The sequence below is a fragment of the Centruroides vittatus genome, unplaced genomic scaffold (assembly GCF_030686945.1).
Source record: "Centruroides vittatus isolate TY-2023 unplaced genomic scaffold, ASM3068694v2 contig_352, whole genome shotgun sequence".
NCBI lineage: Eukaryota > Metazoa > Arthropoda > Arachnida > Scorpiones > Buthidae > Centruroides > Centruroides vittatus.
In genome coordinates, this window is record NW_027122175.1 from 45,869 (window position 1) to 70,730 (window position 24,862).

Genomic DNA, 24,862 nt, shown 5'->3' on the forward strand with positions numbered 1-24,862 from the left:
TATTATAGTCACGATAGAAAATTTCTAACAGTCGTAAAATCGGGGTTTTAAAGAGAAAAGTCGTAAAGCGGGGGTTCACTTTATACTCTTTTTCTTTTTTGTTCTTATGATATGACACTAATGCCACGGTTTTGTATTATAGTCTGCACTATTTATAATACTATATAGTGTCATAGTATTATAAATAATAACACTGTATACAATAATTCCTATGTAAAATATTAACAATTTAAAGATTAATATAAAAATATTCAATGGCGCGAAACGTCTTCCTGTTTATGAATTTTAATAATTTTTAATATGTATGAAGTACGAGGAATATTTTGGCATTAGGCAAACTCCTTATAGACATTTGCTTCATCATTCTTCCGACATTATTTCTACTGTAATTCTTGTTTCCAAACACAGGAAAAGGCGATAAGACATTATCAATTCACTCGTAGCACGTACAGTACAGTACGGCAATACGACGGTAAATTTCATCTTTATCTATCAATATCATATTTCATTGTTCGTTTCCATTGAAACTATTTTTGGTATAAAGAGGAAATTAATGTAAAATTTGCCAAATTTAAATGAATGAACAATTAGTCTACGTCTCGATATAGCGCGGTTCTAAATGGCCCTTGTAAACTTATCGAATTTACGTGATTATTTTTAACTCTAAACCCAACATGTGTATAGATCTATACGTAATTCTTTTTGTTTACAGTACTTCGGTTTAGCGCCTCATTCGATTTATAGCAGTTTCGCAGACGAACGAGTCGTGCTGTTAAATCGAGGTTTCATTGAGTTTGTTTTCACATAATTTAGGCTACTGTTTCTATTCGTATGTTTGTAAATTTATTTTAAAAATAAACCAATTTCAACAGATAAATTTCTGCTTAAAATTTAAATAAACATTTACACGAATGCGATCGTAACTCTATAAATAGAGTCCGAGTTCGATTCCAGATCAAAAACTATTTCTAGGGCAGAAGAGTGGAATTCTTTTATCATTGACCTATTTTTCGATTTTTGGATTTTTATATAAAGTTGCATTTACCTTCAGGATGATCGGTCGTAATTCAATACATCAATAGAAAGTGAAGACCATGCGATCAATGTTAAAATAATACCTAGAATTGGGTACAGATGGTAACGCGATCGATAACGTCATATCACAGAACGTCAGACAGTAATGAATAAAACAACACAAAGTAAAAAATACTCACTACAGGCTACATCACACAACTAAACAACACAAATTACATCATGCAACTACATAAACTACACAGACGAAATAACACAAAGTTATCACATCACGCATTAAATTAAACTATTAATACATCACAAAACTAAACAACACAAGGTATATTAAACACTGGATATAAGTTACATCATATATAAAATTACAACAATACGAATTACCACACTGCAATTTAAAGCACACAAACTACATCACACAACTGAACAACACATTACTTTACACATTAAACTATAAACAAACTGTTCGTGTTCGATAAATATCTTAAAAATTATATTATATATTTATGGATATACAGTCCAACCTCGATATAGCACCCTCCTAAATACAGTCAATTAATAAATGGACCTTTCACATAAGTTTTAAATAGAAGACCCTGTGTACAGACTTCGTTATTACACATAAATCTTATTGCTTGAAGCATTTAACTTTAATTCGATTTAATGACAAGTGTAGTGCTGTATACAGGGTTGAATTTGAGAATAATTACTATTATTACTATAATTGTATATCATTGATAATGTAATAATAATAGATTGTTTCTACAGTAGCATTAATATCCTGTTATAGCAGTAATATACCGGCTTTATATTGTTTATACAGAAATGATTTATTTTTATTTTTAATTTAATTTGTCCGTCTGTGTGTCTATTCAGAAGATCTCTTTCAAACTCACTATATGAGCACGTAAAAATGTGATATAAAAATAGCAGAAGAGGTTAAAAATGTCTTTGATACGCGAAATTACAGTAGATTTTTGATACAGCGACCACTCGGTATAGCGAAATTTCAGTATACCGAACTCTTGATGTAGAAATTGATTCGATAATAGAAGTTATAGTGAATCCTCGATATAATGAATTCATTATATCGAGGATTCACTATAACTTATTTGCTAAAGATAGAATATGATTAATGATTCGATTGCTTCGATTTTATGTAAATGTGGAATTATTCAATTCGCTATATCGAAAATTAATTCGTGTAAATCTGTACTTATAAAAGGTCATTGTTAATTGGAGCGCAACAAATAAGGAAATTAATTGTTAATTGTATTGCAGCTCGCTCTACGAGAAAAATTGGCGTTTTATGGGGGGAATCTATCGATTCTTCCTTAAGTGATTCATCAAAAAATAAATTTAAAAAAGCATAAAAATTATTTAATGCTTCATTTAAGTATGTTAATTAACTGTTTTTCAATTAATAAATAAATTAATTGTTTTAAATTTTTTTAAATAAATTTAACCGATTACAGTGTTGTTATATGCAACTGTACGATACAAATAATAAAATACAGCCAAACCTCTATATAATGTTCCCCAAATAACGCTATCCTTGTACCAATGTTATACTTGTTGAACGAATCTTTCTCATAAGTATCAGATAATGTGTGGATTACTAAGGGTCTGTTCGACTGGTTGGGATAGTGTAACCTGCATTTACGTCATCACTTCGGTTTTACAATGATAAAAATGTCTAATTAATGACATCAAATTTTCGTAAAAGAGTGTAGTATTCAACCTATCGAACAAGCGGATTTTTGTATTGTAAACGATATTTTTATCGACTAAAATCACATGACTTTCCAACTCGAAATTGCGTATAAACTCGTGACTGCACGTAATTCCTAATGTTCAAAGTGTATCGGTGGAATAATTTCTTCTAATAATGATGTTAAAGTGAGGATAACGCTAAATTAATTTAAATTAATTTCGAGTTTTAATTATAATTTAAATATAAAAGAATTAAATTAATGAATTTCAGCAAATTTCGTCTGATATTCGGTGCTCATATGTTGTAGCATCACCACACTACTGTCGTGATGCTGCAACATGGGTCCACTACTGCAGCATCACCACACTACTATAGTGGCTCTGAAGCATGGGACCACTACTGTAGTGATGCTGCAACATAGGAGCACTGAAGCGATGATTTAATTACTGAAACAGTATTACTGCTGTTACAGTAGTTAAATTATAGCTTAATTACTGTTGTCTAATTAATTAAATGATGATTATAGGACATTCCTTCAATACTTAAGATGTGTAAGATGATACATCAAACACGTAATTTTAGACAACTGAAGATGTTATTCATCATTTCAAGATCTAATCTTCATTTTTTTTTCTAACTGTTCGTAGTCATTGTTTAATTTCAAAGCAGAAATGACTATGTTACGAGAGTTACACGTCTGACATTGAGTGAGTTAAGTAACTGATAATTATCGGGATGTAAAACTACTTTATCATGTAATTTTTAATGAAGCCGTTTCTATTTTAATGTTATTTTTGCTATTATTTCTAATCGAAATAAACATTTAAAATCAAGCAAAGAGTTGCGTAACTTTCCCGGCAAAAAGTAAAAATTGTGTGTGGCGCCATCTGTTAATATAAAACGTTACTTTTTTGGATTATATTTTTCTCCGTGATAATACAAACGTCGATTAAAATCTGATTTTATAAATTATACAATTTATGACATATTTTACAATTAACGTGTGACTTCACGTTAAGAAACCAGCAAAGCCCGAGTGTTACAGGTGATTCAATTGTATAAAATAAGTAAATTTACTTAATATTTCAGAAGACAAATTTACTAAATTTCGAATCTTCTCTTATATAACATTAATATGGACACGATAATTCTGAAATTTTAATTGTTATAACCTAAAATCGTGTCGCGTAAATAATTTCCTCAACCTTTAATGTCATTCAATGCAACGCTATATAATAATATAGTTCGCGATCTACCAATTGAGAAATCGTGATCCGAAAACTGAACTTTCTTTGTTATTTCTTGTAGCGAATAATTAAGTTTGCGTTTATTCGTTTCCACGTAACGAATATTCATCCGAGTCTTCCCATCCGAAAACGGCATCTTTCACGAATATCGTGACCATAAATAATTTATTATAACTCGATAAATTGCGTAATTTTAGACGTCATTTGCATATATTATAATGAGAAATGCAATTGTGTTTCATACCGGATGAATGGAATTTCGCAGAACGTTGAACTTTGCAGTTTACGAAGAAATTTCGTAAGTCTTCGACATAATTAACCTCATAAAAAATAATCGTTAAAAATACTATGAAGAAAACACGGTCTCCATAGACTATCTTACTCGCATTATACAGTATACTGAACAATAAGAAGGCCCTCTTACCCGCATTATACATTGAACAATGCATAGGCCATCTTATTCGCAGTATACCGTGTATAGTGCGTTGGCCATCTTTCCCGTAAGTTAGGCCTATATATTGAACAATACGAGAGCCATGTTAACCTCTGATAGCGGACAAGGAGTCTTGCTCAAACTTTCAGCATCTCTCCAACACATATGCTACAAAGCGTAAAGGTCGTCTTGTCTGTATTACATCTTTAAAAATCGTTAGGCCACTACGACAGGGCCATTTTGCTCTTATTTAATTACTATTAACGAAGATATCTCTGCAGTAATAAAATAATAATTTTAACACTATAATTACTACGTAGACAATTAAAATAGTTAGGTAACAATTTTAAAAGGTGTGTAATAAAAGTAATCATTCATACTAAATATTTGTTCTATGCAAATACATTTAATGGATGACAGGAGAAATCGAAAATGCTAGGAAATCCGAAAAGACGATATTTATTTTCCATTAAAAATGTCCCAAAATTCCTTACCTCTAGATAAAAATTAAATATTTACATAAACAATTAGGCCTATATAATTCCACAAATTAATTCATCTCGGATCTGTGTTACGTTCATCAAAATTCATTAGATATACTAACAGACCGATCTTAACAACGCGAGACTTATACAAAGATAATTTAAATTATATTCTTGTTATATTAAATTAATTTAGTTAATGATATTAATGAAGTTAATTTCGTATTGCATGCGTATCGTGTGAGTGGCATGACGTGACGTAGTCATGCTAAGTCATCAGTCAGCAGATTGTGTCACTACTAATGGTTTCCTCTTGACGTTGGATGCCACTAATGATCGCCGACGAAAATACCAACGAAGAATGATCTTCTGTTTATTTTCACTGATAGGCCATGTTATCCTGGGCAAGATGGCCTATCAATGGTGAATGAGGCTGTACTGTACGTCACAGATACATTTAGAAATTGAGAAGAGATTTAAAGTTTTCGACCCTTGTGATAAATATATTCTCCCTCGTTGCTTATACACTGAACCAGACCTCGATTGTTCAACTTCACTCTGTTACGGAAACAATAAACTTCGTCTTATTCGCCTGTGACATCACTTATGATGTTGTCGACAATAATAGACGAAATTTATTACGTCAAAATTTACGTATAAGGTAAGCACATAATTGCAAATGTCCGTATATGGAAAGAGATTACCACTAATTGCTTCCACTCTAATAATTTATTACTATAACTTTTTATAATATTAAAAATACAATCGGTTACCTCCAAGGACGGCCATCACCTCTAAACAGCGGCCATTTTTCCCAGAAATACTTTTTTTAACTGCATACAAAATAACCTCCAAACGACATCAGTGGCCGTCGTTCAGAGGTTCTAAAAATCTTCTGAATGACGGTCAGTGACGAAACATAAAAATGACATAAAAAATCAAATTAAGATTTAAATTTAGCATACGTAATTTAATATTATAGTCGAAGTATATGTATCTGGTGGTTTTTTCCCTTTACCAAACACTAGTGATGTAATTACGTTGCGTACAGTCAGTATATTACATAATACTGACGCGTTAAATGAAAGTTTTAACGTATTTTTCTAACAACACGAGAAGACATTTACTCTTTTCACCCCTCTGTACGCAATTTTAACAATTTCAGGTAGGTTCATGGTGGTACCGTGTGTACATTTATATTTGTTCTATATATTGTACGTGGTTCTACACAAGTGATTTCATATTATATATAGTTATGCTATACAGTAGTAAATATATTATTCTGTAGAAAAGAATTAACTATAATTACTCGTATCCTTTTCTATACGTATACGCGCCAATACACGTGGATACAATTTTCGTTTTAATCGCTGCAGAGTTATTATTATACAGATGCACTTTTAATGCCGGTTTCGTACTTGTAGAAATTAAATAATGCCTTTCTAGCTGACGATGATGATATGACGACGAGATTTCAATGTTTTTATTCCTTAATGATTTTTTAATTTTGATTGACGGACAATAAGTGGTTAGCGAAGGAAGGATCCGAATACGAATGATCAAAGACTTGCACTGACGGAACTTTAGATCTTAAATTTCTTTTATTATTAATCAATTTTTAATAAGTAAGTCTTCTTTGTAAGGAAACTATACTTCAGAATATAATTTTAAACAAAAAATTCATCCACTAACTTTTCTTCCGATCGTGAATATGGACGAAATTTGCTTGAATATGCGTTAACACGTTATCCGGTACACGAAAAAGTCTGACGATTTTACTATTTTTCTGATATATGGGTATTTTCGAGTTTTTTATTTCACACAATATTATCAATTCTACTTCCTATTTATGGACTGTTAATGGAATAACGTAGATATCGTATGCAGTAATTGAACCCGAATCCGATCTTTGCCTGTCGTAAACATAATTCTCCTCCTTCGTCCTCACTATTATTAAAGAGATTTAATATTAGTTGACAACAGACTCGAATGGTTCTAGAGCCAATTTTGCCCTGTACAAAAGCCCAGAGCCACATGGAAAATCACAGCTTCAAGTGTTATTAAGCTTTATATTTTGCTAATTTGATGTACTGTACTTACCGTCGTAGTAAATCATAAATTCTTCATCCTTCTATAAACCACCTTGGATGAGCTGTACCAATGTAACGCATCCCTGTACCAATGTAAACCTAGTCACCAGCGCTATGGATGAAGAGAATTTTAGATATTGAACAGACGTGTGTATAAGTGCGTTTGTCGTATTCAAATCTTTTATTACTGTATTTATTTATTTACAAAGGTAAGGGAACCCTGATCTCCGCAACGCTACTGTACTGAATAAAACGTATTTTAAATTTTTAGTTTCCGTTCCACGAAAGTATTCTTCCATCCGACGTGTTTGTTTACGTCCTGTTCTTGTTAATCAAATTTATTCTGATCGAATCGTCAACCTCGATTAAGCAATTAAGATTTTCTCACGCGAACAGAAGAGTATCAAAGTTCCATTAACGAATAAAGTCGAGGTAACACCGTTCGTTAAATGAACTTAATCCCGTCTATGCCGGGTCGATGACATACAGGTTCCAAATTAAGTAAATATTTTTCGATTGCTTGTTAGATTTTTCACGATTTTCCGACGTAAACAGAGGGTAAAAACACTGAAAAATTTAAATTTTTAGTCGTTAATTCGGAATAAAATCTGCAATTTGCTATTCGCAGAGGATTTGTGCCGTATAACGGGGTTTTCCTTAAAAAATAAATAAATAAATAAATTTCTTCAGTTTAAATTTGATTTTTCTTAATTAGATTAACAGACTTAACGCCAACTTATAAGTTTTTCTCTCCATCATCTTCAAAAGCAAATCATCTACAGCGACCATTCAACTCTTTTAATTTTCTTTTATTCGCAATTTTTTACTGTTTTTTGATTGAATAACATATATATATTTTATTTATTTTTTTATTTTCTGAATGTCGATATTCGCACTTCTTTAATTAAATAATTTTTTCCGTAAGGATTCTGTTCCAATTAATTAGCATAATTTAATTGGATTTTTAAAATTTTATAGTTAAAAATGTATAATTTTTTCCTTGTAATTTAAATATTTTATCTTTAAAAAATATTATTAAAAATTTATCCAATATTGCTGCAATAAATAACACACGTAAAAAAAATTTTGGGCGAAGTTTTGGCTACGAAATTAGCGAACTTATTAATAAATACGATAGCCAATTTATCAAAGAAGTGTCCCCTAGCGGCTGAAATAGAAACTTGATTTAAATTTGTTTTCGTGGGGGTAGAAATTAGAAGTTCGGTGGCTTAATTAACGCATTTAGAGGCCTTAAATGCCAATTCATTTTGGTTTTATTCGAATTTAAACACGATTAATTTCATTTGGAGGCCTTTTTAAGCTCGGCTACCTCAAACAAAACAAATACTAGCGCATTATTCGTCAAACAATGCATTACAATACTAGCATTATGTCACTCGAGGCCAGCCTGTATTAGTAACGATACAAAGCACAGTTTTCAAGGATTAAACTGTAATTTCTGTTAAACGGAATTTCCTCGTATCAGAAAATTTAAGGCAGAAAACTGGCTAAACAAGCTGCGAAAAACTAAATTTCTGTTGATCCGAGCTTGAGGAGATGCCGAAAAAACAAATAGAATAATCGTGTTTCTATGGAGGTTTTTTTTATAAAATGCTAGCAATCTAAAAAAAGGCCAGTTAAAATGTCCTGGAGGTGAATACTCGATCTTTATGCGTGACCATCACGAACGTATAAAACAGGATAAATTGGCATTATGCGGTCAGTTTGATCATATAATTCGTATATATCCTATTTTATTGGGGTTAGATCAGTTTGACCCCTGTTAAATTTTCTGCATCTATAATTATATATTTCGAGAAATGCATTTTAAATGTAATTATGTCAAGAGCAGAGCATGAGCTAATCGAAGTTCTATTGGCATTTTTATGCTAATCTTCCGTAAGAATACAATCGACATCTTAAATTAACTATTTTTTCGAGCCTTTATTATTATTTTTAGAAGTTCTGTAAACATTTATGGTTATCACAATTGAAGGAATGGGTTTAGAAATCCGAAATTTCAAGAGATATCAACCCCGTTGCTAGCTCCGTACCTTGCGTTATCATCTTATTTACTTAGAAATTATGTCACTTAATTATATCATGTAACACTATATCAAAGTTCTAATACAGCCAATTTTCAAAAAGTTCCTATCAAATCTCATTAAACAAAAGATTCAGTTGGCTAAGATTAGAATGATTATGTAATCATTAATAATACGGGACGAAACATGTGGAAGTAAAATTGGGAAGGGATATATTCTTCCGCAAGTGTATTCCCAACTATATTCAGTATTGAAAGCGTACCACCGCACATCAATCAAATTTCGTGAGACCCAGACGTAAGCAGGCACGTATATAGATTCGTGGCACGAAGCCATAAATCTTAGTCCCACGGCAAAATTCTTCCTCCTGCGAAGTCCCCTTTTGAAGTGTTATTGACATGTGACAATAAAATTGGGCACACATGACTAAACATAAAGCTACTGGCCAAACTATTGATTGATTAAACACTCGCTTATACCGTCGACCGCGTCAATGGCTCGTTTTAAAGAGTACACTTACGAGGGATCATTACCGTTAACACTACAGCACGGGGAGGTAAATTGAGCCTATTTTGATAGGGATAGGAATTATTTTCGGAGGACGATTTACGTTATTGATTTATTTTTGATGTGGAGTTCCCTCACGTAAATCGCAATAGGCATTTTATGGTGTGGAATACCCAAATGGAAATAGGGAAAAATAATCGTTTCCGTTGGAAAAAATACATTTGTAAAGTGTAAATTTTATTACTTTCGTCGTAAAGAAAATTTTTAAATATTTATTATATTGTTAACAGTAAAATTTACGAGTATTTTTAAGTACGTGACGTCGGTTTAATGACGTACGTTTTTAATTCTCTGGTGTCCCACCGTTAGCAGACAAAGAGTTTGGAATTTTCATATATGTATGTATTTATATATAGAAAGTGTGTGGGTGATTAAAAATCCCTTCAGAAACATATGATAAATTATCAAATGGTTTCTAAATTAATTTTTCTTTTCATGCAATAATGCAATAGTCGACGAGAAATCCATTCGTGTAACGAATCCAACAAAATAATTATTCGAATGAATAAATTGGTAGAAATGTCCAAAAAAGTTGTAAAGAACGTAATCAGTTGGGCTATATTTTAAAAACTTCTCTTATATATACGTTTGTATAAATGTAAAAGAATTAATGATGAAAATGCCAGTCGTAATCTATCAAGCTGAGTCTTTTAGGCCTTTTAAATATATAAGAAAGAAGGCAAGTAGAAATTCGATCCTAACCACAGACAAACGCACAGACGTGCAAGAGGATTACAAAGGTTTAACTCTTTAACCCGCGTAGTTTTCGAGAAAAATGCCATTTTGCATTTACGCGTGTTAAGGGAGTTGTACAAAAAATGGAAATGATTTGACATGAAACTTTAAAAAAGGAATGCGTTCTTCGATATCTCGAAAATTTGCGGATAGACAAACTAACTGATGGTTCTTTAAAGAAAAAATAGAAAACGTTCTTTATAGACGTTTCGTAAAAGAAATAGCGTACCATTCGTCAAACAAATTGAATATTAATTTCGAGGCCTTAACCGCTGGCAAACACCGGTTAATGCCAACTTCCCCCTTCCGTGCGTTACGCACGTAGCATATTAAACAGTATACGTTTATATAAGACGAATGTTAAAACGGCAGCCAATTCCGACCCCGATATAACGAGTCGGTGTGTGGAGGATTCGAAAACTGGCGTGGATTATTGCATAATTAAGGAGCAAGGATGCGGAAATCTTTGACTCGAAAAATCTGTATCAAGGGTGATTCGGTCTCATCCCCAAAAGTAGGGCCCAGAGTTGCACGGTTGCTAGGTCAGATAACAGAACTAATCACCATAACGGCAACAACACGGTTGTCGGGCAAAAAATTTTCGATATAAACGAACGCAACCATCCATGCTCCTCTTCTTTTTTTTGCATTGCCACAAATATGGAAAAATAGGGCGTCGCTTGTTTTATATCCCTAAAATATCCCTATTGTTTACGAAATCTGCCAACAATTCCGAGTTGCGGGGCCTGAAAAACAAACTAAACGCGACGATACCTAAGTACCGTACATTCCGGGATTTTACAGAAGAAATTCCCTAAATTTGTAGGGGAGGAACCTCCTGTTTTAGAGGTTCCTCTCACGAGGAGAATCTATTGATGAAAATGACACAAAGCTAGAAATCTTATCTGCATGGAGTACACTTCATAAAATTATTAGATAACAATATCAAGGTCTCCGTCCCAATCATTTACGGTAGAGCGGATGTGATGTCAACAGCCCGCGCGTCACGTGACTCGGCAGGTTGCTCGCGATAGAGAACCTACCTGCAGCAGTTACGTTTTGACTGTGCTAGCGGATAGATCGGATTGGGAAATGACGGCATTTCGGAGGGCTGCTTTCACCAATTCATTCAGGTAAGCGCGGGACTGACGGGGGGGGGGGAGCTGGCACCTTTTTCGTAACTTCGCCCCATTTCGTGACGGCCTTTATAACGAACACCGCGTAATTCCACGTTCTTGTTAAGATTTGGTGACGTTTCCGTAACAACTGTGCGGTTTAACGAGAAGGGTAGATGAGAAAAATGTACTTAGTAAGGTCGGGGTATGGTTACAAATGTAGGGAAGGCCACGTTCTACTTCTACACAGATTTGTCTCGAACTTGTCCAGCAACTTAACCTATTTACACTCCACAAAACACCTACGAATCCGCCTAAAAGTTAAAAAATACACTTAAAAAGTTACACCAGAAAACTCTACAATCCGTATCCTGGCAAAACGCAGGAAACATTCGGGATTTTCGTCCGTCTGTCCTAAAATTTCCGCATTGATCATCGTGCTAATAACCGAAATCCTACGTTTGGACGTCCACACGCCACCCCTCTCGATATCGTGACGTTTATCACGAAACACATCAAATCACTTCACTCGTGATGAGTTTTAAGTATCTAGTCGACACATTAAACGCATTAGTTGCGGGGGTAGAGGAGAGAAGTGACGTCTTGGACAGCTGAGCAAACCGGATATCGATTTCACGCGCCGGATTATCGTATTCTAACGATTTTCCTCTCCGTCCAAACCTACAATAAGCGTACGTTGAAAGAACCTCGCGCGGCACCGACTGTTCCGTGACCTTTGACACGACCTCGACTCGCTCTTGAACTTTTATAAAATTAATTCGAAAGCCTTTAAACTGATGGGCAGCCGAGCCGAAAATATTCAAAAAGTACTTATTGCGCTCCATTTAACTAGAACCCCCCTTTTTATTATTTTTTTTCTATTTTTATAAAACTGGAATAGGAGGCATTTTGCCTAGAATCTCGCGCGTGTGTATTCTACGGAAATTCCAAGTTCTAGACTCTAGAATATGAACTGAAACGTGCATTTTGGGAAGTTTGAGCACTTCCATATGAATCGGGAGGGATTTTAATGTGCTTAAAATCTGTACGAAGCAAACATTTTAGTAGGTAAGTTAGCCAAGGTAATCGCCAAGTACTAGATAAGGAATTATCTCAAGATAAGGATATTTACCAAGCGAATTCTTCGTCGAGAGGCGGAATGATTAAGGATGTTTACTTTAAGTTAGATGCCGGGTTCGAGTTAAATGAGCGTGAATTGACGAACAGGATGGTAATTACGGGGATTTGTATGTAAAAATGCTCTATTTGTGTCGCTTTATACGCCAGTTACAATGCTTTAACACTAAGTAAAAGCGAAGACGGGGTTTTAAGAAAACAATTCCCTGTATAGAAATTAACGGAGCGGCGGATCGGAACGTTAAAATTATGTCAACCGATGAGAACTTCGACCGAGAAGCTACCGTCACGGAAAAAAATAAGTAAAATTAAAAATCGGACGTATTTTTGGCCAAGTAAAAAGGCAACGAGCCATTATCGTTTCTTAAAAGATGGCGGAGTGAAACGCTTTTTTATTCCTCTCTTTTTTTTAATTCCAAAATCCAGGTGGTGCTGACAAAACCAAAATAAAAAACAACACGCTTGGTGGCGGGACGATCGGCGATTATTCAAAAATGAAAATAAAAAGAGGAATCGATAAACACCCCGGAAGTGACGCAATATCTGCGATGACGTCAACGCCCAAACGGCATTTAAAACTTTCGAATTCACGAAGCGTGACGTGTTTTAGTTTTAATTTTTTCTTTTGGAATTTTCCCTCCTCGGACGGGAGAAGCCGCTTCGATTCTATTTTATTTTTTCCCTATCCTTTACTGGAAAATAATGGAGAGTGGGAGGAGCGAGAGCTGCGATGAATTTTCGGAAGGCTTCGAACGCGATCGAGGCGCAGGCGCGTTGACGAATCCAAAGGGTTGCGGAGTGCTCGAATTCTCCACGTAGAAGAGGGGTAGGACGGTCGCGCGCGCGACCCATGTCCTCCATCGGCATCCGGATCGTCCGCCGAGGGTCCACCTCCGCCAGCGGAAGGTGAGTTCGAGGGGTCGGGGATGGGTCGGACGACCAGGTCGAACGCTAGTTTCGTCCTTATCGAAACCGGGTCACCTCGTTCCTCAGGCGATCGATGGTGGCCGTCTTCACGCGATTTTTCCCGGCTCACGGTCGAGAAAATTGGCACTCGCCCGCCACACGGGCAAAACCGGAAGTTGGCACGGAGTCTTAGTAGTAGTAAACGCGAAGATTTACTCCCCTTCCGGTAGATAAACCTCCGTGGATGGAGGATACATTTGGGTTTCCCTCCGGCCGGAATGTAGACGTAGTTAACAAGCCGGAGCAGTCGTCAATGCCGCTCGTTCGCCTCCTCTCCCTAATTAGTAATCTCGTCAGACGAGAGGATACAATACTAGTGTTAACACCCTTCTTCCCTTGAAGATGTGGAGGTGTGAGGACGTTTGGATGGCGTTTCTACCAGGTCTACCTTTCTGGTGGGTTGGTGACCCAGTCGGCAATCGGGGCAAATCGCGAATAAAGTAATGGCATCGATGCTTCCCTCGTGTAACGAAAGGATAGGGGGATTTGCATCCTTCCTACAGACGACGACCTTTTGCAATTCTCGTGGCATCGATCCGCGCATCCGACCGCAAAACCAATGGCGCATTTTTAACCTTGCCAATAATAAACATGGGAATACCGGGAGCGTTGCACTTAACCTGTTCGGTCTGCACCCTTCTATCTTCGACGCCAACTACTCCGGTGCTCTTTTACGAGGAAGCATCGGAAAAAAATCCACTAACGCGGGCCAGACAATCAAATTTTTTGGGTAGAAACCACCACTGATCGAAAAATCCCCGTGTCTCTTTCCAGGTAGCCACCGGTGCGGATCCGGACGGGACTACAAGGTCCAAAATGTCGCCTCCACCGCTTCTTTTCCCGCGAGACTTTTCGGCCGATTTAGGACCGACCGACGCAACATCCCGATAAGACAATTAGAAGGGACAAGAAGAAAATGGCGGAGCATTCGGAACTAGTCGCGGAATTGGCCATGCTGGAGAGGATGACGACTCAGGAGAGGTTGAAACACGCTAGGAAAAGGCGAATGCAACAGCTTAAAAAATGGAACCAGAAGGAGAAAGAGAACAACAGCAAGAGGAAGAAGACGGAACACAACCTGAACCGGAAGTCCAGGAGGAACGGGTACAAAGTGCATTTCGTACCTAGTGTCATGCTGCTAGAAGCGGCGGCCAGAAACGACGTGGAAGAAGGTAAGTTACTCTCGTTTTCTTCCACCCCCAAGTAACGATTCCTGTAATTTTATCATTTGGCCAAAGTATATCGAAGTCCGTTCCCGTCACGTTTTCAACAGTAGGTGTTTAGCTAAAGGAAGGATAGAAAACAATAGAAGCAAGATTCTGCTCCTATTAAACAAACGAAAAAAACAATAGCGCCATTCAGAGAAAAGAAGAGTAACGCATCTTAATTGAAATTCGGGTTTGGTCCAACTTTCGTACACGCTTCTATCTTAATTTTTGAAAAACAGATCGATCGAAACACTAAACACAACCGTGAAAACCTGTCAAAAACTAAGCATTTCGCGGGTTTTAAAGTAAAGAATTAGACTTAAAATCGAGCATTTTCGACAATAATTGTTCAAAATAATCGACAAAAGCATTTTCGCCCATTTACGTCTCTTTCATCGATTATCCCATCTACCAATTTATTTTTAAATCTGGTTCGATACAGTTTTTCTTCTACCGCGCGTGCCTTCCACCCTCTCGTATATAACAACACAGGAAATTTCCCTAAACTTTATTCTCAAAACTCTCCCCATAACCCTGCCGATTAAAAGAACAATTTACTTTCGCAAAAATTTGAATTTTTACCTTCCAGAATAATTTTTCCAGTTACGTATCGCACGTTGCACAACCGGTCGTTAGTTGTATATCTAAATTAGACGAAGATAACACGGGTTTAACGACACCTTTAGTTATTTATAAATCGATTAATGCGTTGATTTTTCCGCTAGTCACAGTCGCAAATAGGGAAAATTTCCGTAAAAATATATTTAAAAAAAGATCGATCCAGACCAATAAATTTTCGAACAATTTCTACCCCCTTCTTTGTCCTTGAAGAAACTATTAGACGAGGATTACACGCCCATCCCATTATCAGTGCCGACGATTTACAGATAACCGCTCCGATTTTTTTGGCACGGGTTACGAGTGACGTAACGAGTTACGAGGAAAGTTCTACAGCGATTCCATCTACGTCCAGCAAATTTAATTCGGGAAGCGCGTGTTTTGAAAGCTTTCTCCGGGTGCGGGTTATACACGATGCGGAATTTATTGTGTTGTGTTTTTAGTACACCTTTAAGCGGAGGGACGTCACACGTTAAACGGGGCCAAAATAGAAAAAGCGCATTATCCAAGCGAATCGATAATGGAAGCAAAGAATAGAAAAGAATGAAAAGAGTTTAGAATTTTGCAGATTTCTTTTCAAATCCCTAAATGCATCCTTTCTAGACATCAATGGTTTACAAATGCGCTCACTGCAGATTTCTTTCGCTAGAAAAACTCTGCAAATTCCTAGTGTCGCGTTGCATTCTTCACCGATGCGGAGCAGCTTGAAGGAAAAACAAAAAACCGTTTGTTTACAATCTTTTAAAAAAGTTTTCATCAACAAATAGCGTACGAAAAGAAAAAAAAATTGGAAGAAATTTTCCTAGAAAATTAGAATCCTTGCCAAGAATTCGCTCTATTATTTAGTGGTCGATGCATGAAAAGGGCAAACGTGGAGACGGTAAACAAGACGGAGATTTTTGTTTTAGTTTTAATTACGCATTCTACCAGATTAAATGAATGTAAAGCGATATTCTGTTCTCGCTTACGTACGTACGTGCTAATTAATAGTCGGGGTGCAACTGTACTTAATTGAATGAAGCGCGCGCACCATTTTTGCTCCGTCGTTAAACGATTAGTGTCCGATGCTCGAAAGTAATTAAAAATTTATCATATCAAATCGCCAATTCTGGTAATATATTTATAGGCCTACTCGTTACGCAACAGACACGGTAACGAAGTAACTGGACTTTGTATGGTTACTATTAATGGATTCGTTACGGAACGCACAGGTTGTTGACAACTATACATAATGAATTTCCCTGTTTTTATGTAGTTTAAACCAGTAGAATTAAGGAAAATTTAGGTAATTATTCAGTTAAATAAATTGAGATGAGGGGAGAACTGTTCTCCTTTCTTAGTTGTTCCTTAACGTGTAGCGGTTCCTTATCTTTTACAACGTGAAGAGAAAGCCTGTAAGCCTGTACATAAGTTAAGAATCCCATTCTAAACAAACTTTTACTATTCTTATGATTAAAATACCACCTCTAGAAATTACTTATATCTTTCCTTTCTATACTTCCTTTCATATAACAATTGTAATTCCCTATGGAAGTGGTAACAATGGCTAGAAGCGATTTTGGCACAAGATGTATTGAAAGCCGAGAGAACGTTTTCTCAATGCTCCTCCCGGTGGGTGAATCGGAAAATGAGATTTAAGCCCGATTTCTCGTTTTATTAGCGTTAAATCCGTGAAATATTCGTATCTTCCTGCATCTACAGGAGAAAGTTATTACCCACGCTTCACCGATTTTACAATCCATTTCTATTGTCGAGGGATTTTTTTCGTTCGAATAATAAAATCCTTAACGAACATCAAACATTTTTACGCTTTATTCCCTTTATAAAACGGAAATATCGATCCTCTTTTTTAAACCGGGATGCTCCCGAAGATGGTCGATTTTAAGTACGAAAAAACGATCTCTCACCATCCACTAGTGTCTGACGAACGTAATTTAATCAAAATGCATACGATACCGGGTTCGTAACCCGTTAGAAGCGTAGATTTCTAAAGAAACGTTTCAAAGAATGCAGAGGGATAGAGACGATCCGCTCGGTTAAACAGAAACTGACGTCTGTACGGGTCGGTGCCTCGAAATTTGCGTGCAACTTCGGTACAACTTTATGTACTCGGTGGGAAAGGAGAAACTTCCGTTGGGAAGTGCATACTTCATCTCGCCTTCCTTTTATCTTTTTCTCTACTTTCCCGACGATAGAACATCCACAGAAAATTCCCAGGGAGAGAGTTAAATTCTGTAGAGAATCGATAATCTCCCTTATGATTATAATCGACTGCAGTCGCAGATACATTTTGCTCCGACTGGAGTACGAGCGAATCTTCTCCATCCACATTTATTTATTAAATGAGTTCTATGATTGTTTCATAAGGCATAGAGAATTCGCTACTCTCTAAATGTTCTCCTTCGTTATCTTCTTTGGATGCTGATTTCTGAATGGTTAATGGTATCCGAATGCTCTCTATGCACTCTAATTCCTTAATTATAGAATATTTTCATTATATACAAAGAAAGAAACACAATATTTTCTCTTATTTCCACTGCTTTTTTGCAAATGAAATGGATTCGCGACGTAAACAACGAGAGAGAGAGAAAGAGAAAGAGAAAAAAAAAGAAAATAGATTCGTGTCGCGTTTATAAATCGGCGTTGTGTTTTTATAACATTTTTACATCTTTTTTTCTATATTAAATGGAATTTTTATCGATCGACTTCGTGTCCTTGGAGGCGCTTCTTTCCTCCAAAAAACTCTCCTTTTCTACTTTATGGAACCATTTGAGACGTCGTTATCGTTGCTGTAAAGGAAATGCGTACATACACGCATCTCCCATTTGGATCGTTTCATTTCTTTCATTATCAAACATCTTTTAAAAACCTGAATGAATACACTTCCGATCGATAGGATCGATCGACGATCGATCATTCGTCCGCTCTACTAGCTCTTAATCGGATCCGAAATAACTAAACTGAACTTTTGATAATCGGTTTACGGTGAATTACGTACAGTGACGTATTTTATCATCGATTACGCGCTAGACACTCGCTTCCGGATCACGAAACCGGAAGTACAAGCATGGTATTGTTAATAACACACAAACTCTCTTAGTCCACAGACTGCTGACGTTGGGAGTGAATCCCGATTCGACCAACGAAGACGGTCTGACAGCGCTGCATCAGGTGAGAACTTAATAAAATTTGTTAATTCTCCATCATTAGGAACCACGTCCGATAATTCTTCACGGTTTTACAGTGTTGCATCGACGACAGCGAAGATATGATGAAGTTGTTGCTGGAGTTCGGTGCCAACGTAAACACCAAAGACAGCGAGCAGTGGACGCCTCTGCACGCCGCGGCCACCTGTGGTCATCTGCACCTTGTCAAGTACCTCATAAGCAAGTAAGGAGCACCCCGACGGGTTACAAACACCCTCCATCCATTATACTTAAGACGAGAGTGAACGGGGTTGGAGGATGTTGACCTCATTCTTACTCGGCGTGTACTCTCGTTTCGTGTTAAGTGGGCACATTTACGTCGTTCACAATGTCTAAACTAAGTTCTAGAAGTGTTTCATTGCGTATTAATTAACGACGATGGAAGGCGTAACTAGAAAAGCACCCGTTGCACCGCATCGTCCTATCGATTGATGGCATTTACAATTCCGTTTTGTTAATGGCGCGAGGCGTTTTCGTGTTTGATTCCACACACGAAATTGGATCGGAATTAAAGCATCACACCATTCACACGAACCGACAAAACCGCTCCAATCACAAACGACGACGGAGATTTGAATAGAAATCGATCGATTCGTAATAGCAAACAATCGATTTATCGATCGCGGCTCGAAGATTCGGATAATTCTACGTTTCTCCAACTAAATTCTCGTTTTCCCTTTAAAATGTTCTTTGTTTTTATCAGATAAATACAGACGGGGGAGGGAAAAGGAAAAATACTCTTTAAATATCGATCGGATTTTCTAATTTCTTGGAGAACGAAGAAAGAAAAGCACATTGCTGTATTCTGAAGTGATTTCCTTTGTGGCATGCACCTCCGGGAGATATTACGAAAGAATAAATGGAATGCCAAAGGATACACAACGAGAATTCATGAAACAAGACGAATAATTGGATATTCTAACCTCGATTTAAAGCTATAAAAGACACCATTCGGACATTTTATGTAATAGATTCGAAGATGCTCTTTATTGTTACTTTGGTTAATTTAAGTTTTCGGTGTTTCTAAGCCAATTAAATACAATTATGGTCGCGCTCAGAAAGAAGAAAACGGGATTTTTACGAGTTTCAGTTTTATTTATTTATTTATTGCAGGGGAGCCGATTTATTGGCAGTCAATGCCGATGGAAATATGCCCTACGACATCTGCGAGGACGATGCTACTCTGGACTACATCGAGTCGGAAATGGCCAAGAGAGGTAATTAACAAATAAACAATAGGTTCTAATCCTTCCGGACAACATCCAAAACTAAGCAGACGATTTGTTATCGATCCAGGAGTAACTCAGGAAATGATCGATCAAACTCGAGCCTCTACCGAGCGCAGGATGTTGGAAGATCTGGAGTGGATCGTGGAGAACGGAGGTGACATAGAATACAAAGATAATCAGGGAGCCACCCCGGTAAGGGTCGTGACCTTTAGCTTAACCTGTTCTCGGAGAAATCGCTTTAATTATTTACTTATTTATTGCCGTTTAGCTGCACGTAGCGGCTGCCAACGGGTATCTATCGGTGGTGGAATATCTATTAGAGAACAACGTATCTACGGAGGTGGTGGATGACGATCTGTGGCAACCCATCCACGCTGCCGCCTGCTGGGGACATGTAAGCTTGATATATTGATTTTTGCACTGATTAGCTGCTAAATCCATTCCTTCTCCAACTTAAATTATCCAATTCTCTTCTCCAAGAAGTGTTGCACTTACAAAGCGCATTCTCAATACCCATGAGACTACAAAACCTATTCGTTTATTCGAGAGGCTACTTAAAATATCCTTTCTCTCCGATACAAATCATTAAACCATAAACTTATTTGCTACATTTTATGGCAACTTTTTGCTTCTAGATCGTGAAAGGCATTACTTAAACAATTGTCTATACATCCACCAAAGCCGAATTATCGGGCGATTGTCTATAATTTTCTGTATTTGTTTCCTTCTACATAACGAAATTCCTTATCATTACGGAAATATATAATAACTACTGGACATATGTAGATCCTTTACTTAGTAAACACATTATAACTTTAAATTTGAAGTAACAGAAACTTTACGTACCCCTACATAAACATGATCAAATTTTCATTTCATAGTCCCAAAGAACATCTGCAAGAAACAAAATTAAGCGAATGTACTTAGGCCTGTCCATTATCTTACACTCCATGCTTTCATAAAATATTCTCCTGTACAGGGTGTCCCATAAGTCTAGAATAGGAGTCGATTAAAAACTTACAATCCAAAGGCTTCTTTGCATTTTTGCAATAATTTTTGTAAACCATTTTTTACCGGATGCTCACTTTCTGGTGTTTAAAAACAAAAGTATTTTATCTGGGTCGTTCGAATCGTTCTTGTGTATTGTCAGGAGTAAAGACGAATAGCAATAGAAAAAGCAAAGCTTTTGAATTGAATTCCAAAATCACACCGGAGCCCGATATAAGTTTAAATTTATTCCCAGGTGAAAACAGATGATTATTCGGAAATCAGAATTCGGAGAAACTCGTAAGCATAATCGACTGTTAAGAATAGGCAAAGAAGCTTTACGTGAACAAATTATGTTGTCGATTTTACAAGATTTTTCCTTAAAGTTTAAAATATCAGTAATTTTTGCGGGACAATGTGTGCATTTACGTGCATTTGATATAAAATTAAAATTGTATTAATATATCTAATTTTCTTTACTTTGATCTTTGAAGTCACATCGCGTCCTATATGCGAGTAAACACGGTATATCTTTTCTATAAAAATGGTGTATGGGTTTATACTAGCTCACCAGATTAATTAATTAATTAATTATTATTATTAACTGTATATGCAAAAATAAAGAAAAGAAATAAAGAAAAGATCGTGGAATCTTTAAAGGGGTCGACAAAACAATTTAGGAATCACGGTCTAGAATGTGGGAGTTAGAACTGTTTATTCTTCTATAATCGGGGCCAAGTTTCTTTGGTGGAGAAAAGCTCATCAGCGATTTTTCACTGATTGGACTCTCCATCATTACAATAACGAATTAATTTCCCGTTAATTTGTAAAACGTTAGAGAACAACGTAATTCCTATGGTTCTAGAGTTATGTTACACCCTCTACATGTAATTATATATAAGATACTTACTATTTTTGTATAATTCCCTTCGTATTCTTCTTAGTAGTATCATTAAAACCTTATAAATCCAAATTTTTAAATAAATTATCTTGGAAAATCTCGCGAAAACTGTAGCTTTTGTGTATAAAGACGCCGTAGTTTCTAATTATAAGCCTGTAATCATTAGGTATGCTTAAAACCACGTGAATGAGAATCATCTCGTGGTGATTCTCATTCACATGACAACCGTAAAAAAATTAATGGAGGGAGAGGAAGTCGATGTTGCCCAGTCCACGTTCATCGTTAAAACGCATTCGCAAACTTGAGTAAAAAATTTGTTTTATTCATTCATTTGTATAATTTTGATCAATCAAAGCACGTTAGAAAGCGGAAGAGGACGGGAGAAACCGCGAATTCCCTTTTTTTTTTTTTTTTTTAATTTATAAAAAAGGAAGAGAAATCGGATCGATATCCTTTCTGATTCGGAAATAATGAAGTTAAGGGTATCATTTTCAAGGTTAGTGGCCAATTGAAACGTTAAATTGTTGTGATAAGGGGATAGCAAAAGTAACGATCCGGGTGGTTATCTACAAAGTGAGTTAGAGCTAGAGTAGTTTGTTGTCGGCTTAGGCCCTGTGTATCCTCCGAGGTGGTGCTCCAGAAAAAAAATAAAGAATAAAATAGCTAAAATCTCGGTCGCTTAGTCTCCCTAGAGAATCGCTTCCTACTCCACCACTAAAATCCTCTCCACTTTATTGAATTCTTTTTACAAGTTGTTTAATACTACTCTCGACAATTTCCTACCTTTAAAGTAAACATTTCTAGGCAAATTCTAGTTCTAGTCTAGAGATTTCGAACAAAATTCTCCTTGAAAATCATTCCTGAGATGCAATTTTAATATCTTATTAGTTAAATTATTGCAGAATTGTTAGTGGATAAGTCTTTTTGGTTCAAAGCGTTTAGCAGATCATATCTGTAGGAATTTTATGAGACTTTTATGTTAAAACATTCAATGTATATCTTCCGTAGCCCGATGTCATAGAACTGTTGGTTCAGTTCGGAGCCGATCTGAATGCGAAGACCAAGAATGGAGAATCACCTTACGGTAGGTATTGATAAGATATCTTTAAATCACAAGAAATAATACGTTTTTTAATTTTTAACACATTTCTTTATTAATTGTTGAAGACATTTGCGAAGATCTGGAATTGAAAGAGAGAATTTTGCAGTTAAAAAGTGAAATGGAGACTAACGATGGTACTCCTCGTCATAAACTACGAAGGACTCACAGTCAGAACACTCGCAGGTAAGCAGCTTTCCACGCTATTTTGGAAGAAAATATAGCGAAGAAACATTAAAAACTCGATTTTATCTAGCAGTCAGTCTATAAGAAGGACGAGCATCAGGGAAAAAACGGAAATATCCAGGAGGGAAGCTATGGAAGAGGCCAAATTGTGGCAAGGAAAGCAAGAATCCTCGAATAACGAGGAAGTAAGTAGATTTTTAAATAGTTTCTACACATGCAAACAATTGAATTTTATTCATTTTACGTATATTTTAAGGACGACGAGATCAAACAGAAGCAAGACTGCAAAGAGTACGAGAAAGAGACATCAAATTCTAGTGACCTCAACGCACTTTTGAGCAAGGACACGTTGCAGAGGTTGAAGCACAAAACGATGGAAATCAAAGACTGCGTTTACGGAGACCAAAGTGATTACAAATCAAAAAAACTGCATTCCTTGTCGAAAATCGTTCCTCAAAATTCTCTGGAACCAAAGAAGGATCATTCGGATACCCAAGTGACCGTAACCGATTCGAGACTGTTACCTGTGGATACCTCTCCCTCGGAATCGGTTAAGGTGGAGATACACGTGACTGTTAACACCAGCCCCAGTTACGCGCCTAGTCCCGGAACTCTGGCAGATTTAAAGAGGCACAGAGCCGACATTCGCAATAGAAACAGTGCAAATCTATCGTCTCAGCAGGACCTGAACGGTAAAATAACCAGCCGTAACGGACGTCATTTCAGTGCCACTTACACCTATCAGACTCCACCTTCGCCCACCACTTCGCTACGCAAATACAGAAGCGATCCCTCGGAGATCGTGGGAGATCCTCAAAAGCACGGTTGCTGCACGCTGATGTGATAAAAGAATTGTAATATTCACTCAAATTATAAGGAAGATGGGGGAGCGCAAGACGTTATCTCATGATATCAAATTTTAACACATTAGAACCTTTCTGTGTGACCTAGATAATTGCGGGAGCGCACTGAAGGTGGGATATCTCGTATTCATTGTACCCATTTCACCACTACGCTCGTAATTTGCGAACGAAAACGTTAAACTGAGCTAATCAAACACCCTACAATTAAAATTCTTGCAATTTTCCACGCAAAATGGGGGCGATTTTTATCAAATAATGTGTGATATGCAATACAAAATTTCATATAAATCAACGTTACTAAGATTTACTAACTATTTTCTTGTCTCGATTTTTGCAAACTCGCGCTTCTTTACACACAAACACACACAATCGAAAGATACCATCACATTTATGAGATTTCCCACCTTCTTGTTCGTCTTCCGCTACCCCGTCTCCCCGTATATTAATAAAAACATAGGGATCTATGTGTATGTAGTATAAATCCAACAAAGAAAAAAAAATACTTTTAATATGTATAAAACAAAAAAAAATTCCCATTTAGAACAGTTTGGTACAAAGTAAACGTTATTTCTGTCTGTGCAATATATCTAGCCGAATTATTTAATAAATTACGGACGGGGGTCGAAAACTTTTATTTTGGCTACAAGGTTTCAGAGCTATAACGATTGTAAATGGCAAATTATTGATTTTAAAGATTGTGCAAATACGAGAAATATTTTTATGAGATCAAAAAAAAAGGTAAATATTTTTTAAAAAATGTAAGAGAAAAAGGTTAATTCCAGACAGGGCCTATTCAGAATTTCAAAAAAAAAATAAATAATAATAATAATATATATGCAATGCTTCTTACTAATTCTGCACCGAATCGTCTTAAGAATTGAAAATTTGTGGGTCCATCTGTCAATTTGTTCTTTTTTCTCTCTGCTTGTAGCATTGTTTGGTAACTAAACCTTATTGTATCATACATAAAAACTACTTTTATATATATAAAAAAATGGCCTCCTGCTT

At 36.3% G+C, this 24,862-nt stretch overlaps 1 protein-coding gene across 4 annotated transcripts; it reads left to right on the forward strand.

Moving 5' to 3' along the window:
* Positions 1-5,997: 5,997 nt before the first annotated feature.
* Positions 5,998-24,436, forward strand: LOC136974659 (protein phosphatase 1 regulatory subunit 16A-like). 4 transcript variants are annotated; one of them, XM_067269598.1, is made up of 11 exons: positions 5,998-6,067; positions 14,332-14,729; positions 18,484-18,554; positions 18,628-18,773; positions 19,703-19,806; positions 19,886-20,010; positions 20,087-20,212; positions 22,715-22,790; positions 22,874-22,991; positions 23,062-23,176; positions 23,248-24,436. In XM_067269598.1, the coding sequence occupies exons 2-11, from the start codon at positions 14,474-14,476 to the stop codon at positions 23,833-23,835; spliced, it is 1,725 nt and encodes a 574-aa protein (XP_067125699.1). In that variant the 5' UTR covers positions 5,998-6,067; positions 14,332-14,473; the 3' UTR covers positions 23,836-24,436. The 4 variants fall into 4 exon arrangements, with proteins under 4 accessions (XP_067125699.1, XP_067125698.1, XP_067125697.1 ...); XM_067269597.1 differs by lacking the exon at positions 5,998-6,067 and adding an exon at positions 11,361-11,472; XM_067269596.1 differs by lacking the exon at positions 5,998-6,067 and adding an exon at positions 13,284-13,497.
* The last annotated feature ends 426 nt before the right edge of the window (positions 24,437-24,862 follow it).

What these genes read in the sequence shown, in the direction of transcription:
- LOC136974659 (XM_067269598.1), top strand. Translation starts at nt 14,474, where the DNA reads ATGGCGGAGCATTCGGAACTAGTCGCGGAATTGGCCATGCTGGAGAGG. An exon ending in GAATGGAGAATCACCTTACG is followed by an intron (nt 22,791 to 22,873) that starts GTAGGTATTGAT and finishes TAATTGTTGAAG; the next exon opens with ACATTTGCGAAGATCTGGAA. An exon ending in CACAGTCAGAACACTCGCAG is followed by an intron (nt 22,992 to 23,061) that starts GTAAGCAGCTTT and finishes GATTTTATCTAG; the next exon opens with CAGTCAGTCTATAAGAAGGA.